Raw genomic sequence first — 18,854 nt, 5'->3', positions numbered from 1 at the left:
CTGATGAGTGAATGCAATAACTGCAGAGGATCTCCTCCACCTCCGACTCCTCCGTCTTCTGCTCGGGCTCCATAGATAGGAAACGTTCTGCTATGCTGCTCAGTGTAACGTTCCTCTGTGGCGATGGCCTCTCAGCGAATATATTTTCGCAGGTAGGACATTTATACACCCCGGTGGAGTCTTGTTTGCTCAGCAGACAATCAGTACAGCCTCTGCAGAAGTTGTGCCCACAGTTCAGCGTTACAGGATCTCTAAAAATGTTCAGACATACGGAGCAGGTCAACTCGTCCTTCAGGTCAACGGAGTCCATCTTGGTCAGAGGTGGAATGAGACTAGTAAGGAGGATGCACAGTAAGTAGTTATCTCAGGGGTGTGAGCACGGTTATGGGCTGAACTTTGCACTTGTTAAATATAGTATTTTCTTGTTAACTCTATAGTCGCCTGGCCTCAAGGACAAGTTAAGTTATACTTACCGCATATACTTGTGTATAAGCCAAGGCCCCTAACTTTACCACAAATAACTGGGAAAACCTATTCTTTTTCGTCTGACCATAACATTTTTACCAAACTTCCACTGTCCAATGTCTGTTATTTTGTCCATATTACTCTTTCCTTTTTATTAGATACGGCTTTTTCTTTGCCCTTCTAACCTAAAGGAAGCCTCCTGGAGTCCCCATCTCACTGTAGAGGGTGACACTGGCGTCTTGTGAGTGCTATTTAATAAAGCTGCCAGTTATAGACAGCTACAGCCTCTAATGTACTTGTATTGTTGCTTAGTTGTGCAGCGGGACCTCCCACTTCGCTTTTCTACTTTGGTTAGAGCCCGTTTGTAGGAAATCTTCAGTTTCTTGCCAATTTGTCGCATGGAATGGCCTTGATTTCTAAGAACGAGAACAGACTGTCGAGTTTCATTTGAAAGTTCTTTTTGTTTGGCCATTGTGAGAATTTTATAGAACAAACAAATGTGATGCTCTAGATTCTCAACCTGCTAAAAGGAAGGTCAGTTTTATAGCTTCTCTAATCAGCCAAACTGTTTTCAGCTGTGCTACCCTACTTGTACAAGGGTTTTCTATACATCCATTAGCCTTGTTATACAGTTAGCAAACCCAATGTACCATTAAGCCACTGGAGTGATGGTTGTTGGGGACTATATACATCTATGTAGATACTGCATTAAAAACCAGATGTTTGAAGCTAGAATAGTCATTTACCACATTAACAATGTATAGAGCGTATTTATGATTCATACAATGCTACTTCATTGAAAGAAAATGGGGCACATTTACCCGGTCCCTGCGCGATCCCCGATCCGGAATGTCCGGCGAGGATGAAGTCTGCCGCGATTCACTACGAGCGTGCACCCAATTTCCTTGTGTCGCTTCCCCCCTCAGGTCCGCCGGAGTTCATCCTTCTTCCTCCCGCTGCATGTAAGAGCTTGGCTTGCGAATCCGTTGGATCGTCCGACACCCTGATTTATGTCGCGTGAAAGGCGTCGCAATTGCAACACAATCCGATCGCGTGCGACGCAATCCCCGAAATGTCGGAAAACCCAGCGAAAATGCGGCTACGGGACCTTAGTGACACCAAACTTTTGAGCGTTAGCTAAACATCATGAACCACCATTCATACATCACCCAACTACAAACCCCTCAAATGTTCAGACTATCCCACCCTCTACAATGCAGATCCCTTCAGTCTTCTAACCTACCACTTTTATATTTTATACCTATTCCAGATGGCTAAACCTTGGGATTTTATTTTTAAGATTGGAATTTTAAAGAGCAAAATATCTAAGTGCCTCCTACCCATGCCAAGGTGTGGAAACCAGGTCCCGTCTGTAATCAGCAGAGGGAATAAGCTTCCCTGCCATATTTGATGTCTTGTCTTACATGACTCTGGGGGTGGAGAAGTTTAGTGCAAAAATGTTTGTACAATTTTCGAAGGACTCAAGTAGTGGATTCCTTGGCTCAACTTCATGGTCAACAATTTCTCTCAAGTTATTGATTTTCGTGGTATTTTGTTTCTTTGGACCGTGTTTTGCAGCGGCTGTGCTACTTTGGGCAGTGACCAGCCAAAAACATCGGGGTCTGTGGTTTCCGCTGCTTTCATGGATCGGATAGAATGACTAATGCAGATGTGACCTCATGTATTATTTTTTAATTTCTGCACCATGTCAGTACAAAGTAACCACAAGGGGGAGCTCTATGTAGACAGGTTAGTACTGCTCTCCTTTCTCCACCAATAAGGTGTATAGAAAGCCCACCCTAGTGGCCAATGAGGGTGAGGCTGGAATGGAGGACCACAGGACAAAGTGGTATGGGAACAACGGGGCAGGAACAAGGTGAAGGAACGTTTAGCCCAGATGTTTAGCCCCCCTTAAGTGGTAGATTGCTTGCTTTTACTTCTACCCTACAGAGTCTCTGAAGAGAAGACATAAACCTTTAATCGCCTGTTATCTACCCTGGAGTCTAAGCTTTGTATATCCAAGGACTGATGGAGACAAGAACCTTGCCTTCACGAGAGAAATATCAGTCTAGAGAATGAGAAGACGACCCAAAAATGATCTTTATATGTGTCGAACAGTTCAACATTTACATTCATGGAACTTATATCCAGTAATAAATCACTTAACAGATCAACTTAGTCTTTATCATACAGGAAATATAATGGTATAGCCGCAAGGCCACCAGCGCTTAGATGATGGAAAGGTGGCAGACAACCCAACGGTAGGAACAAAACCATCACAACATCCACCGTTATATATCAATGGTGTCTGGGGAACCCAACAAACTGCACATTGTAGAAGGGTCCCAGAAAATTATATGGGTAAAAAAAATAATATCAACAACATAAAGAACAAAGTGAAAATATTCCACTTAAATGGCTTTTCCGAGAATCTTGGAAAACTCCATTGGGGCTAAAGAAAGACAAGATAAACATCTGCTAATCTGCTAATGAGATCTGCTGCGGTCAGGCTGTATTCACACGTTGCGTTTGTTAATGCATTCAATTGAGTTTACACAGTGTTAACATTGCGTTAAAAATGCATTTATATTGCAATATCGTTGAGTAACGCATTGTTAACACAAAGTGTGAATGCAGCCTCTCCCTAAACAAAAAACAAATTATGTTAGCATGACCCTGGTAACACCGCGACCCTGAAACCAGTAGCCTCACCGGGGTAAGTATGATTCTTCTTTATTGTACATCTGCCTCGGGTCCCCAGGAGCTTCAGAACCTTGGAAAACCCCTTAAAATGCAGAATTGGGTCCTACAGACAATCGCCAAGAAGCAACCAAGGTATTTCAGATGAGCGATGCTGCTAAATCTTCCATTCTTATGCCTTGATGGACTCATCCAGCAATTACGAGGCATCACCCAGCCCCAGGATAGACCATTGTGCCCTTAGCACTCACTTATCTTTGCCAATTCCAAACAGACTGAATAGAACGGTGGTGAGTATGTGCCAACTGGACTGTACTCTTATATACACCTCAGATCCATGTTTTTGGGTTTAACGGGGTCTCCAAGATCGGACATTTATAAATCAATGAATCAAGTATCACATCCCCTATCAATATGACATGGATCACCTCGCACAGAGATAGGGGATCACCAAGAATATTCAGACCATAATATTGCCAAAATCAATTACTAAAGAAATCCAAAAACATTTTAGAAGATGGCGCCATTCGGTTCATTTTCACCATTATTGGACAAGTCTAAAGCAAATCTTGAGATATTTAACTGCTTATTTCAGTTGTGTATTCACAGTTTGTCATGGTCCCTCATGTTTGCTAAAAAGTTAGGTTTCGTTCTTTCAAACTATTTTAGGACCAAACATCTAAGAAACCCTTCGATCCACTACAAGGATCCTAGCTCCTAATCGTCACACATTCATCCCATATGTAGAAGGCAGCATGGAGGGGCTCGGTGAAGGTGGTGATGAAGGTGTGTAGGTGTCTCACTGGCTCACACAGCTCATAAAATGACAATTGCCCGGCCTCGTAATTCAGATAGACCACCAATCTCTGGCTGGAAGCCTTGCCGGTCAGGTGGATGACCTTACCGTGATGCATCACCGAGTAATGATGCTTCTTTGACTTGGACCTGGATAAACACCAGGACTTCTCGTTGTTTCCGATGTAGGACTGTTCCCCTGCTCGGCTGATGGTGGGGTAACACACTCCTATCATCCAGTGCCCTACTCTGTTGACTTCCACTTCCCAGTATTGGCGTCCTGACGAGAAGCTTCTAGTGCTCAAAACCTGACAATCCTCAAACCTCCCAGGTGATTCTGGGTATTTCTGATGACTCGAATAACCGGCGGTTTTCAGGTCACTTGAGATGTGTAGATATCTGGCAGCTGTTTTGACATCTAGCAGAAGGTCCGAAACCTCCTCGATATGGAGACCTTTCTTGAAGCAAGCCATTATATCGGCCAACCCCGTATGCAACGTCATGGAGGTTGATATTTTATCCAGATGGGTCACACAATCTGTCTTTCCGTCTTCGCTTCCTTGCTTCTCGTTACCAAAAACTTCATTATTCTCAGATTCACGTTCTTGGAGGAGAGTTAATGGATCTGTCTGGAGAAACATCTCTTCAACGTGGGAAATTTTTTTAGACAACTCATCCTTCTCCGATTCTAACTTTTGGATCAGTTCGGAGATGGAAACTACCACCTGATCCATCTGCCTGGAGATGTCGCCTAGAACTTTCTTCTCAAGGTCTACGAGAAGTCTCCTGATTTCTCCGAACAGGCAGCCGACTCTTTCCGATTCTCTTGATGCCTTCTGTTTTACGTTCCGTATTTCTCCTTCAAAGTTCTGGACTTGTTTTTCGGTGTCCTCTCGCTTTGAAGTCAGTTTCTCCAGGAAATTTCGGAGTTTCAATTTCTTCTTCTCAGCGACGTCATCCATTGGTTCTACCTGGTGTCCTTTGTGTTTTCCGGCCAGACAGCAGGTAACGCAGATACAAGTAGAGTCTTCGATGCAGTAGTACTCTAGTATCTTCTTATGGACGGAGCATTTCCGATGATCCAAGGAAGTGGTGGGGTCCATTAAGATGTGATCCTCCGACTTGCTGTGTTTTTTCAAGTGTTTGTGACACAAAGAAGCCTCACATTGTAAGCAGGTTTTGACGGCAGGTACAGAAGAGTCACAGTAAGTACAGAAGATGCCACCAGTTTCCTCCACCTCCTCCTTAGCCTGTAAGGTCTGAGCGATGTTACGGAGAGCGATGGTCTTGTGCAATGCCGGACGCTCTGGAAACTCGGCTCTGCAGTCAGGACAGGAGTAGACCCCAGCCCCCTCCTGGGTGTCTAGTACACAATCTATACACCTCCGGCAGAAGTTGTGACCACACCTCAGGGTGACGGGATCAGTGTAGATGTTCAGGCAGATGGAGCAGCTCAGCTCTTCTTTTAGGATAGCAAACGCCATTGTAGTTTCACTTTCACTTTTAAGCTTTCAGGATTTTGAGTCTCCTCAGCAACTAAACGACCTTCTGCACCTCCCTGGTGGTCAGGCGTCTGATAATGACTCCTTCTAATGACTTCTGTAGCTAAAACCTGTACAAGGATGTGAAATCTGACTAGTGGGCTTGTCGTTGTGATCTCGGTGATCTGCTGCAATGACGACACAAGGAAACAGCAATTAGGATCCAGACCTGAAACAACAATATCAGATTACACTGATCTCCCAAATACAAGACATGAACAATCTATCATCAATCAGGAGCAGTGGTTACAGTATTAGGCTGTGTTCACAAGTTGTTTCTAAAGAGAACCCGTCACGCAAATTAACCCCTTAAACTAAATATATTTTCATAAACTGCCATTAGAAAGCATTGCCTCTATCCCTTCATTGTCCCTCTACATGCCTGTAAACCTAAGCAATGAGGTCCTAAAGCTGTATGCAAATGACCTGTGAGATGTCCAATGGGCCATTATCATATTCAAGCTGTCCAGCTTATTCATGAGTGGGAGGCACAGCCACACCCCCAGTGCTTGACTGACTCCTATACACATGACTGACAGCCTGTATAATGATGTGAGGTATAATGGTGTAATGGCTCCTCCATGTGCTTCCTGTTGCTGGTGCCCCCTGCAGCCTGTGTGTATGAGATACTCCTATACACATGACTGACAGTCTGTATAATGGCGTGAGGTTTAAAGGAAACCTACCACTTAGAATGGCAGGGGTAAGCTGTAAGTACCGAGCACAAGCTCAGGGTGAGCTGGTGCCGGTACTTACTTTCGTTAGTGTTATAAACCGCGGTATCGCGGTTTTAACACTTTTTAAACTTTAGAGCAGAAGAGGCTTCGGCGCTGCATGATGTAATTGCTCCTCCATGTGCTTCCTGGTGCTGGCCCCCCCTGCAGCCTGGGTGTATGAAATACTCCTATATACATAACTGACAGCCTGTATAATGATGTGAGGTATAATGATGTAATTGCTCCTCCATGTGCTTCCTGGTGCTGGTGCCCCCTGCAGCCTATGTGTATGAAATACTCCTATACACATGACTGACAGCCTGTATAATGATGTGAGGTATAATGGTGTAATGGCTCCTCCATGTGCTTCCTGGTGCTGGTGCCCCCTGCAGCCTGTGTGTATGAGATACTCCTATACACATGACTGACAGCCTGTATAATGGTGTGAGGTATAATAGTGTAATGGCTCCTTCATGTGCTTCCTGGTGCTGGCGCCCCCTGCAGCCTGTGTGTATGAAATACTCCTGTACACATGACTGACAGCCTGTATAATGATGTGAGGTATAATGGTGTAATGGCTCCTCCATGTGCTTCCTGTTGCTGGTGCCCCCTGCAGCCTGTGTGTATGAGATACTCCTATACACATGACTGACAGCCTGTATAATGGTGTGAGGTATAATGGTGTAATGTCTCCTCCATGTGCTTCCTGCTGCTGGCCCCCCTGCAGCCTGTGTGTATGAGATACTCCTATACACATGACTGACAGCCTGTATAATGATGTGAGGTATAATGGTGTAATGTCTCCTCCATGTGCTTCCTGGTGCTGGTGCCCCCTGCAGCCTATGTGTATGAGATAATCCTATACACATAACTGACAGCCTGTATAATGATGTGATGTATAATGGTGTGAGGTACAATGGTGTAATGGCTCCTCCATGTGCTTACTCCTGCTGGCTCCCCCTGCAGCCTGTGTGTATGAGATACTCCTATACACATGACTGACAGCCTGTATAATGGCGTGAGGTATAATGGTGTAATAGGTCTTCCATGTGCTTCCTGGTGCTGGCGCCCTCTGCAGCCTGTGTGTATGAAATACTCCTATACACATGACTGACAGCCTGTATAATGGTGTGGGGTATAATGGTGTAATGGCTCCTCCATGTGCTTCCTGGTGCTGGCGCCCCCTGCAGCCTGTGTGTATGAGATACTCCTATACACATGACTGACAGCCTGTATACTGACGTGATGTATAATGGTGTAATGGCTCCTCCATGTGCTTCCTGGTGCTGGCGCCCCCTGCTGCCTGTGTGTATGAGATACTCCTATAAACATGACTGACAGTCTGTATAATGGTGTGACGTATAATGGTATAATGGCTCCTCCATGTACTTCCTGGTGCTGGCGCCCCCTGCAGCCTGGGTGTATGAAATACTCCTATATACATAACTGACAGCCTGTATAATGATGTGAGGTATAATGGTGTAATGGCTCCTCCATGTGCTTCCTGGTGCTGGTGCCCCCTGCAGCCTGTGTGTATGAGATACTCCTATACACATGACTGACAGTCTGTATAATGATGTGAGGTATAATGGTGTAATGGCTCCTCCATGTGCTTCCTGGTGCTGGCGCCCTCTGCAGCCTGTGTGTATGAGATACTCCTATACACATGACTGACAGCCTGTATAATGATGTGATGGCTGTATAATGGTGTAATGGCTCCTCCATGTGCTTCCTGGTGCTGGTGCCCCCTGCAGCCTGTGTGTATGAGATACTCCTATACACATGACTGACAGTCTGTATAATGATGTGAGGTATAATGGTGTAATGGCTCCTCCATGTGCTTCCTGGTGCTGGCGCCCTCTGCAGCCTGTGTGTATGAGATACTCCTATACACATGACTGACAGCCTGTATAATGGTGTGAGGTATAATGGTGTAATGGCTCCTCCATGTGCTTCCTGGTGCTGGCGCCCCCTGCAGCCTATGTGTATGAGATACTCCTATACACATAACTGACAGCCTGTATAATGGTGTAATGGCTCCTCCATGTGCTTCCTGACACATCTTTTATAGAGCATCTGTCTCCTCTCCTGACACGTCTCTTATACGGGATCTCTCCTGTATTGCTGCTATACATGTATCCGCCAGTAGTGTCGGGGGGGGGGGGGGGGGCGCTGTAACATGTATAGTGGGACATATCTGATGCCATTTGGGAATGGAGATTGTCCATAGAAACCATTGTACGCACCATATAGGAGGCAGTTGCCTATAGTAACCGTTGCTATGCCATAATAAGGATTTAGATGCCTATGGCGGCCATTAGGGAGCCTAATCATAGTCACACAATCCAAAAAATAAAAGATGCCATGTGATTACTGCTCTACTATACCTTATGGTCTGTGACATATGGCGGCACAGAGCACAGCAGGGTGAGGATGGAGGATACGGACGGGACTACATGACGCTGCAGTGACTCCATGCAGACATTCCCGCTCCGCGCCGCGCTCTTCTGTCCCTCTTCTCCTCCCGTAGTTGATGTTGTTCCGCTGTCAGAGGCAGCTAAGAGACCGGGAGACACGACAGAGGCCGGAACAGCGTGTAATGTATATATATGTATATAGTGTGGCCCTGCATGTATATATATGTATATAGTGTGGCCCTGCATGTATATATATGTATATAGTGTGCCCCTACATGTATATAGATGTATATAGTGTGTCTCTACATGTATATAGTGTGCCTCTGCATGTATATATGTGTATATAGTGTGGCCCTGCATGTATATATATATATATGTATATAGTGTGCCCCTACATGTATATAGATGTATATAGTGTGCCCCTACATGTATATATGTATATAGTGTGCTCCTACATGTATATAGTGTGCTCCTACATGTATATAGATGTATATAGTGTGGCCCTGCATGTATATAGTGTGGCCCTGCATGTATATATGTGTATATAGTGTGCCCCTACATGTGTATATATGTATATAGTGTGCTCCTACATGTATATAGATGTATATAGTGTGGCCCTGCATGTATATAGTGTGCCCCTACATGTATATATGTGTATATAGTGTGGCCCTGCATGTATATATATATATATATGTATATAGTGTGTCCCTACATGTATATAGATGTATATAGTGTGGCCCTGCATGTATATATATATGTATATAGTGTGGCCCTGCATGTATATATATATATATATATATATATATATATATGTATATAGTGTGCCCCTACATGTATATAGATGTATATAGTGTGCCCCTACATGTATATAGATGTATATAGTGTGCCCCTACATGTATATAGATGTATATAGTGTGCCCCTACATGTATATAGATGTATATAGTGTGCCCCTACATGTATATAGATGTATATAGTGTGCCCCTACATGTATATAGATGTATATAGTGTGCCCCTACATGTATATAGATGTATATAGTGTGCCCCTACATGTATATAGATGTATATAGTGTGTCTCTACATGTATATAGTGTGCCTCTGCATGTATATATGTGTATATAGTGTGGCCCTGCATGTGTATATATATATATGTATATAGTGTGGCCCTGCATATATATATATATATATATATGTATATAGTGTGCCCCTACATGTATATAGATGTATATAGTGTGCCCCTACATGTATATAGATGTATATAGTGTGCCCCTACATGTATATAGATGTATATAGTGTGCCCCTACATGTATATATATGTATATAGTGTGGCCCTGCATGTATATATATATATGTATATAGTGTGCCCCTACATGTATATAGATGTATATAGTGTGCTCCTACATGTATATAGTGTGCTCCTACATGTATATATATGTATATAGTGTGCCCCTACATGTATATATATGTATATAGTGTGTCCCTACATGTATATAGATGTATATAGTGTGCCCCTACATGTATATATGTGTATATAGTGTGGCCCTGCATGTATATATATATGTATATAGTGTGTCCCTACATGTATATATATGTATATAGAGTGCCCCTACATGTATATATATGTATATAGTGTGCCCCTACATGTATATATATGTATATAGTGTGCCCCTACATGTATATATGTGTATATAGTGTGCCCCTACATGTATATATGTGTATATAGTGTGTCCCTACATGTATATAGTGTGCCTCTGCATGTATATATGTGTATATAGTGTGGTCCTGCATGTATATATATATGTATATAGTGTGTCCCTACATGTATATATGTGTATATAGTGTGCCCCTACATGTATATATGTGTATATAGTGTGTCCCTACATGTATATATGTATATAAAGTGTGTCCCTACATGTATATATGTGTATATAGTGTGTCCCTACATGTATATATGTGTATATAGTGTGCCCCTACATGTATATATGTGTATATAGTGTGTCCCTACATGTATATATGTGTATATAGTGTGCCCCTACATGTATATATGTGTATATAGTGTGGCCCTGCATGTATATATATATGTATATAGTGTACCCCTACATGTATATAGATGTATATAGTGTGCTCCTACATGTATATAGATGTATATAGTGTGTCCCTACATGTATATATGTGTATATAGTGTGCCCCTACATGTATATATGTGTATATAGTGTGCCCCTACATGTATATATGTGTATATAGTGTGTCCCTACATGTATATATATATATGTATATAGTGTGCCCCTACATGTATATATGTGTATATAGTGTGCCCCTACATGTATATATGTGTATATAGTGTGTCCCTACATGTATATATGTGTATATAGTGTACCCCTACATGTATATAGTGTGCCCCTACATGTATATATGTGTATATAGTGTGTCCCTACATGTATATATGTGTATATAGTGTGCCCCTACATGTATATATGTGTATATAGTGTGCCCCTACATGTATATATGTGTATATAGTGTGTCCCTACATGTATATATGTGTATATAGTGTGTCCCTACATGTATATAGTGTGCCCCTACATGTATATATGTATGTATATAGTGTGCCCCTACATGTGTATATGTGTATATAGTGTGTCCCTACATGTATATAGATGTATATAGTGTGCCCCTACATGTGTATATATATATATATGTATATAATGTGCCCCTACATGTATGTATATAGTGTGCCCCTGCATGTGTATATATGTAGGGCCCGGGCCCCTCCTGTGTGTATATATGTAGGGCCCGGGCCCCTGTGTATATATGTAGGGCCCGGGCCCCTGTGTATATATGTAGGGCCCGGGCCCCTCTGTGTGTATATATGTAGGGCCCGGGCCCCTCTGTGTGTATATATGTAGGGCCCGGGCCCCTCCTGTGTGTATATATGTAGGGCCCGGGCCCCTCCTGTGTGTATATATGTAGGGCCCGGGCCCCTCCTGTGTGTATATATGTAGGGCCCGGGCCCCTCCTATGTGTATATATGTAGGGCCCGGGCCCCTCCTGTGTGTATATATGTAGGGCCCGGGCCCCTCCTGTGTGTATATATGTAGGGCCCGGGCCCCTCCTGTGTGTATATATGTAGGGCCCGGGCCCCTCCTGTGTGTATATATGTAGGGCCCGGGCCCCTGTGTATATATGTAGGGCCCGGGCCCCTCCTGTGTGTATATATGTAGGGCCCGGGCCCCTCCTGTGTGTGTATATATGTAGGGCCCGGGCCCCTCCTGTGTGTATATATGTAGGGCCCGGGCCCCTCCTGTGTGTGTATATATGTAGGGCCCGGGCCCCTCCTGTGTGTGTATATATGTAGGGCCCGGGCCCCTCCTGTGTGTGTATATATGTAGGGCCCGGGCCCCTCCTGTGTGTGTATATATGTAGGGCCCGGGCCCCTCCTGTGTGTGTATATATGTAGGGCCCGGGCCCCTCCTGTGTGTATATATGTAGGGCCCGGGCCCCTCCTGTGTGTGTATATATGTAGGGCCCGGGCCCCTCCTGTGTGTGTATATATGTAGGGCCCGGGCCCCTCTGTGTGTATATTCGGCTGCTGTATTTGCTGGTCTTGGTTAATGTGGATTTCCCGTCTTGTGTAGTGACCGGTTTCCCTCCATCATGGCCGCTGACGGTTCGGAGCGGGAGGAGGACGTCGGGCCGGTGTCCAGCGGGAACATCCTGGAATCGTTCTCGGAGAGTAAGGAGACGCGGGAGCTGATTGTCAGCCTGCGGGACGGCTGGGGGGAGCTGGTGACACGCGAGGTCTACACACAGAGGTTTCTAGGTGAGCAGGAGGCTTACACACAGCTGGATTCTGCTACAATGTGTGGCTCAGGGTCAGTGAGAGGGGACGATGGCCGCAGCGATAATGACTCCTGTCCCTTGGTCTTTGTGTTTTCTTGCAGTGATTATGGACAATTACCAGGAGCAGCCTCATCTCTTGGATCCACATCTGGGTACGTAGCATCCGTCATGATGAGGACAGTCCCCTATACACAAGGACACAAGAACTACCACTCCCAGCATGCGCGGACACATTAGGGTGAGCTCGGGTGCTGCGGGTCCTGATGCTTCCTCTTTCTTCTCTTGCAGAGTGGATGTTGGATCTGTTACTGGACCTTGTACGGGATAAATCCTCTCCCCCGGGTCTCGTGCATCTCGGCTTTAAGTTCCTTTACATCATTTCCAAGGTAACGAGGCACCCACATCCTGTTCTCGCTGATTTTGGACAATCCTCTTTCTTGCTCTATTTTCCTGTTATAACGGATAATTTCCTTCTTAATAAATATTTTTCATTTGGATTTTCAAGGATTCAGGGGTCGAGTGGAGGGCAAAGGGGATAGGATAGGATAGGATTAGAATACATAATAAAGGCGGTTACAGCCACCACTAGGGGGAGCTCACTACCTCTGGATGTATACAGCTTCCATAAACCTCTTCTCGCTCGGTGCTGTACATCCATGGCCTGAGGTGTCAGATGCTCCGGTGACGACCACTTTCCTGGTGACGCCACATCCATGTCATCTGGTTACAGTACAAGTCAGAGCCGAGCTGCAGTACCAAGCACGACCACTGTAGATGTAAAACATGGATGATCTCTTTGCACTTTTCATCATCATTATACAGGGTCAGGGATGCTGCAATCCTGAAGAAGATAGTATATGATAATGTCTCTGTATATTGCGCCCCTGTAGTCACACACCTCTCCTCTGGCAGGTTCGGGGGTACAAGATTTTCCTGCGTCTCTTCCCACACGAGGTGGTGGATGTACATCCCGTCCTGGAAATGATCTCTACACAGAACCCTGCAGATCATGAGGTGAGAAGAATGACCGGAGAGGGACACGCTGACACCTGGGGGAGAGGGACACGCTGACACCTGGGGGAGAGGGACACGCTGACACCTGGGGGAGAGGGACACGCTGACACCTGGGGGAGAGGGACACGCTGACACCTGGGGGAGAGGGACACGCTGACACCTGGGGGAGAGGGACACGCTGACACCTGGGGGAGAGGGACACGCTGACACCTGGGGGAGAGGGACACGCTGACACCTGGGGGACAGGGACACGCTGACACCTGGGGGACAGGGACACGCTGACACCTGGGGGACAGGGACACGCTGACACCTGGGGGACAGGGACACGCTGACACCTGGGGGACAGGGACACGCTGACACCTGGGGGACAGGGACACGCTGACACCTGGGGGACAGGGACACGCTGACACCTGGGGGACAGGGACACGCTGACACCTGGGGGACAGGGACACGCTGACACCTGGGGGACAGGGACACGCTGACACCTGGGGGACAGGGACACGCTGACACCTGGGGGAGAGGGACACGCTGACACCTGGGGGAGAGGGACACGCTGACACCTGGGGGAGAGGGACACGCTGACACCTGGGGGAGAGGGACACGCTGACACCTGGGGGACGGGACGGGGACACGCTGACACTTGGGGGGGACGGGACGGGGACACGCTGACACTTGGGGGGGACGGGACGGGGACACGCTGACACTTGGGGGGGACGGGACGGGGACACGCTGACACTTGGGGGGGACGGGACGGGGACACGCTGACACTTGGGGGGGACGGGACGGGGACACGCTGACACTTGGGGGGGACGGGACGGGGACACGCTGACACTTGGGGGGGACGGGACGGGGACACGCTGACACTTGGGGGGGACGGGACGGGGACACGCTGACACTTGGGGGGACGGGACGGGGACACGCTGACACTTGGGGGGACGGGACGGGGACACGCTGACACTTGGGGGGACGGGACGGGGACACGCTGACACTTGGGGGGGACGGGACGGGGACACGCTGACACTTGGGGGGGACGGGACGGGGACACGCTGACACTTGGGGGACGGGACGGGGACACGCTGACACTTGGGGGGACGGGACAGGGACATGCTGACACTTGGGGGGACAGGACGGGGACACGCTGACACTTGAGGACTGGGTCTGTCTCGCTGGTTCTGGTACTATTGGAAGGTTTTCTTCGGGTTCCTGTTTATCACACAGAATTTCTTTCTCGTTTCCTTCTTTACTTCTTTTTCACGTTTGTGCCCATAGACCTGGGAGACGCGTTATATGCTGCTGCTCTGGTTATCTATGACGTGTCTCATACCCTTTGACCTCTCACGTCTGGATGGAAATCTGTCTTCGGAGGGAGGCCAGATACGTCGCTCTACCATGGATCACATCCTGGAGATCGCTAAGGTCTGTGGTCCTGCAGAGCGTCTCTTCCTGTGTGACCCCTGTACACACTGTGACCCCGCTTCTCTTCTCTCCCCTTTAGTCCTATCTGCTGGTCAGTGACAAGGCGCGGGATGCGGCTGCGGTGCTCGTATCCAAGTAAGTCCGGCTGTTCCCATTATCTTACATTAGAGTCACATCTGTGGTCCCTCCCGGCGTCCAGCACTGGCAGTATAGCATTATGGGACGCCGGGAGGGACAGCGGAGTGCGTGTTTATTTTTTTTTAAGCAGACCCCTCCCGGCCACCAAGGTTTTTTGTTTTACAGTCTCGGACAACCCCTTTAATGACTGCCGTATCGGGATTCTACGTCGGTCGTTAAGGGTAACTTTTCTGATGTGAAGAAGTCAGAACCAGATTGCAGGACATTAGGTGCCAGGCTTTTATTTATCACAACCCAGACCCGACACTAACATCCGAAATCAGAAAAGCTCTGATCCTGAGTGTTTAACCCCTTAGGCACTGCAGTCAATCATAGATTTCGGTATCTAAGCAGCTGAAGAGCTGCTCACTCTGCCGCCCATCTGCACCCTGCGACTGTAATTGTAGGGTTGTGATTGTGCAGCCCGGGGTACAGTGAAGGACCCCAGGGCTGTCTGTGATAAGCATCTATCAGGCCAGACCAGATAGATTGAATGCAATGCACTGGGTAAGTTTTGCAGTGCATTATATAAGAGATCAAACAAGTGTCCCCAATGTATGAAAAACAAAAAACACAAAAATTGCGCACCCTTTAAAAAAAGAAAAGTACAATGACACAATTTTGTACCTCCACCCCCGCACTGATCCACGCCACAAAATTATTTATCTCCTACGACAAAAAAACTTTTATAAAATAAAGGAAAAACAATTGCATTTAAAAAACTTTAAGAACCGGCAAATATTTACAAATAAAATCATAAAAAATCACCCAGCCACATAGAAAAAAAAATGGCAAAAGTTATTACGCTCAAACGGCGACGATGCAAAAAGTTTTTTTTTTTTCCCCCAAAAGTATTTTATTATGCAAAGGACGGTCATTTTTATAAAACATTTGACATTTAGGTTGGACGATAAAAGCAGAAAAACTTTATTAAAACAAACATCAGATTTCCTTCTTTTTGAAATATACTGCACAGAAAGAGTTAATAAAAGTTCACCAGAAGGATCCATGAACCCTAAAATTGTGCTACTAAAAACTGCATTTTGCCCCCCCTCAAAAAAAAAAAAAAAAACAAGACCTCATACAGCTATAGTGACCCCAAAATATTATGGCTTGTTGAAGGAATTGGGCCTGGAAAATAATGTGGGAAACTGGTGCGGAGATAAGGGGTTAAACACCGGATAGGGAATAAGTATCTGACTGCAGGGATCCCCAATAATCACACTGGGCGCCCTCTAGTGTCTTGTGATGGGAGCGCTGGTGCACCTGTATGACCAGGGCTGTCCCAGGGGTCACATACAAGTGGACTCCCCTTCCCATCTTATTGAATCCCAGTGGCCGGACCCCCAGCGCTCAGACACCTACTCCCTATCCTGATGGTGACGTTGTGTCAATTTTTGGGACAACCCCTTTAATAAAGGAGAATTATTTTAAGATTGGAGCCGCTGGCAGATCACAGATTATCCTCTAGGGGGCAGCAGAGGGTGAGTTGTGACTGCACCTTGTTCTCCTATATGACAGTGGGGGGAGCTGTGTGAGTATTTCGGTGGACAATCCCTTTAAAGTTTGGGGGAATTATATAAATCCGTTTTACCGAAAGGAAAGAAGATAAAACTGTGAACAAATCTTTACTATTATGGAAAGGTGGCTCTGGGGTCACCCAGCAGAGGGGGCTCCCCGTTATTCCTGTCTCATACTGGGGTAACCCCCCGGTCTCCCCTCCTGATTGTAATGTCTCTGCAGGTTCGTCACCCGCCCGGACGTCAAGCAGAAGCGGCTGGCGGATTTCTTGGACTGGTCTCTGACTACGTTATCCAAGGCGTCTTACCTGAGCATCGAGGGCACCATCGCCATGGACGGCATCCTGCAGGCACTGGTAGGTCACACCTCACAGTCATGTAGTGGTCATTACACCGGGGGGGGGGGCTCTGCTGTCATAATGGAGGCTCCTGGGGGCTACTATCCCAAAGGTAAGGGAATACAAGCGTCTCCTATGGTGGATAGTGGCCGCTGCACCCGGGGCACGACTTTTGCTCTTGCCCTATGACCCCTCCGCCCTGTGCACCCAACTTCTCCGCCTATGGGTGATGTCACACGAATGCGTTTTCAATCCGTTTTTGGGCCGTTTTGCTTAAAAACACATTGAAAACGGATTGAAAACGCATACGTGTGCCATCACCCTTAGCCTTGCAAATGCCCAGATCATAGGGTGGATGTATCGCAGCAGGACGTGCTGGTACCTACCTGCATTAGTGACCCCCCCCCATCCAGTATGACCCCCTGATAACATGATACCTGCAGCATAGCCACATCCACTAGTGCCCTCCCTGACCTGCCACACGTGGAGACATCACCGTAATATCCTCCCAGATCCTGTGTCCATGGTCTTACTCTCTAATATGGATGTATAGAGCCCATCACCGGTGGCTGCCGGTGTCTGTAGGGACAACGCGCTCCCTATATCCCCTGTCTGTTTGCTCCTTTGGATTAGAGAGCAGTAAGTAATGTAAACTTCAATGCTTCCTCCAGAGGGCGCTACTGCTCCAACAATACTGTTATCCGATTACTTGTATGACGAGTGCAAGTGGATATAGGTAATGGATGTATATGAGCGAGAGAGACCTATATTACTCTCTGCTCCACCCCGAGGGTGTCGCTGGTTTTGGATGAAAGCCTCCCTGTTTTCCAACCTGTGTAATGAGAAGTTTTCCCCTGCGGAGGGCGCCATTTCTCTCCTATTCACTATTTTAAGACTTTTTTTTCACCAAAGTAATGAAATGATGATAAATTCGGTGGTGATGGGGCGGCCTGGGGTGATATCGATAGAATTTTATTATTATTCTATGATGGATTAAAGGAATTTCACTGTAGAATATTCTTAAAGGGATCTTCCAGGATATTGATATTGTGGACCTGTCTGCACCATGAGGTTAGTAGGAGGTCTGATACTCGGGACCCCCCGCCCAGCAAGTACTACAGAGAACAGACTGAGGTCTTTTTTAATCCCCGGGTGATCAGTGAGGGGGTCCGGAGTGTAGCACCCCCATAAGAGTAATATATCCCTTTAAATGCGGAGGCCAGACTCTGTGGCTTGTCAGGACGGTGACGCTGATCCAGTAAATCCATAATAAAGTGAGTGACTGATGCGTCGTGCAGGAACCTGCTGCTCCCGTCCTGCCACCGCTCCATAATCTGCTAATTCTCCTGCAGGGTTTGGCTCATTAGCCGAGCTCTGAAGCGATACTCTGCTTAAGTAACACTGAAACCGGGGCCCGGGCCCCGCAGCAACGTCTTTACATGATATGTATACGCACAAAGCTGATGCAATGCCCCTAGGGCTCTGTTCACACTTCAGACAAGACTGAAGTATCCACTGGTCTGGGCCTGTCACGTGAGGGGCCGCCTCCGCACCCCTGGACCCCCTCCGCACCCCTGGGCCCCCTCCGCACTCCTGGACCCCATCCACACCCATGGACCTCCTGCCGGTTCCAAATCTCTGTATCTGTCCACTTTGTATCCAGAGACCTGGAAATGCGCCAGAATGGGTTAAAATGTTGTCATAATGGGCGACACTTTCTTGGTCCCCGCTGCTATTTGCTTCCTGGTACCATCCCGAAAAAACGGGAAATGTCACTCCGGGGGTTTTCCATCTGTTAATCTTTATCATTGCATCATAGAAACCTCAAAAATGTTCTTCTTCGTTATCAGGAGCTGATAATCTGTCCGGAGCTGAGGGTTTGTTACAATGTGTCCTGTCTTTATTGGGCCAAACCCATCC

At 46.8% G+C, this 18,854-nt stretch overlaps 2 protein-coding genes across 5 annotated transcripts in view; one reads left to right on the top strand and one right to left on the bottom strand.

The window, feature by feature from the left end:
- Nucleotides 1–2,515: 2,515 nt before the first annotated feature.
- On the bottom strand, nucleotides 2,516–8,762 carry LOC140065144 (E3 ubiquitin/ISG15 ligase TRIM25-like). Of its 2 annotated transcripts, none has more exons than XM_072112682.1 (2): nucleotides 8,605–8,762; nucleotides 2,516–5,670 (listed from the first exon to the last, which is right to left on the bottom strand). In XM_072112682.1, the coding sequence occupies exon 2, from the start codon at nucleotides 5,442–5,444 to the stop codon at nucleotides 3,876–3,878; it is 1,569 nt and encodes a 522-aa protein (XP_071968783.1). In that variant the 5' UTR covers nucleotides 5,445–5,670; nucleotides 8,605–8,762; the 3' UTR covers nucleotides 2,516–3,875. The 2 variants fall into 2 exon arrangements, with proteins under 2 accessions (XP_071968783.1, XP_071968784.1); XM_072112683.1 differs by having other exon boundaries at nucleotides 2,516–5,629.
- TBCD (tubulin folding cofactor D) overlaps nucleotides 8,658–18,854 on the top strand; it is a 648,429-nt gene continuing 638,232 nt past the window's right edge. For 2 of the 3 annotated variants that reach the window (XM_072112667.1, XM_072112665.1), the window contains exons 1-8: nucleotides 8,673–8,818; nucleotides 12,265–12,449; nucleotides 12,571–12,621; nucleotides 12,758–12,855; nucleotides 13,382–13,483; nucleotides 14,753–14,899; nucleotides 14,979–15,034; nucleotides 16,820–16,952. In XM_072112667.1, coding sequence (XP_071968768.1) covers nucleotides 8,751–8,818; nucleotides 12,265–12,449; nucleotides 12,571–12,621; nucleotides 12,758–12,855; nucleotides 13,382–13,483; nucleotides 14,753–14,899; nucleotides 14,979–15,034; nucleotides 16,820–16,952 — 840 coding nt within the window. In that variant the 5' untranslated portion in view covers nucleotides 8,673–8,750. Of the gene's footprint in view, nucleotides 8,819–12,264; nucleotides 12,450–12,570; nucleotides 12,622–12,757; nucleotides 12,856–13,381; nucleotides 13,484–14,752; nucleotides 14,900–14,978; nucleotides 15,035–16,819; nucleotides 16,953–18,854 lie in introns of all 3 variants that reach the window. The other variant, XM_072112666.1, reaches the window with a different exon arrangement.

The sequence above is a fragment of the Engystomops pustulosus genome, chromosome 6 (genome assembly GCF_040894005.1).
Source record: "Engystomops pustulosus chromosome 6, aEngPut4.maternal, whole genome shotgun sequence".
In the NCBI taxonomy this organism is placed as follows: Eukaryota; Metazoa; Chordata; class Amphibia; order Anura; family Leptodactylidae; genus Engystomops; species Engystomops pustulosus.
The sequence above is the reverse complement of the archived record's forward strand: the minus strand, read 5'-3'. Positions and strand labels throughout refer to the sequence as shown.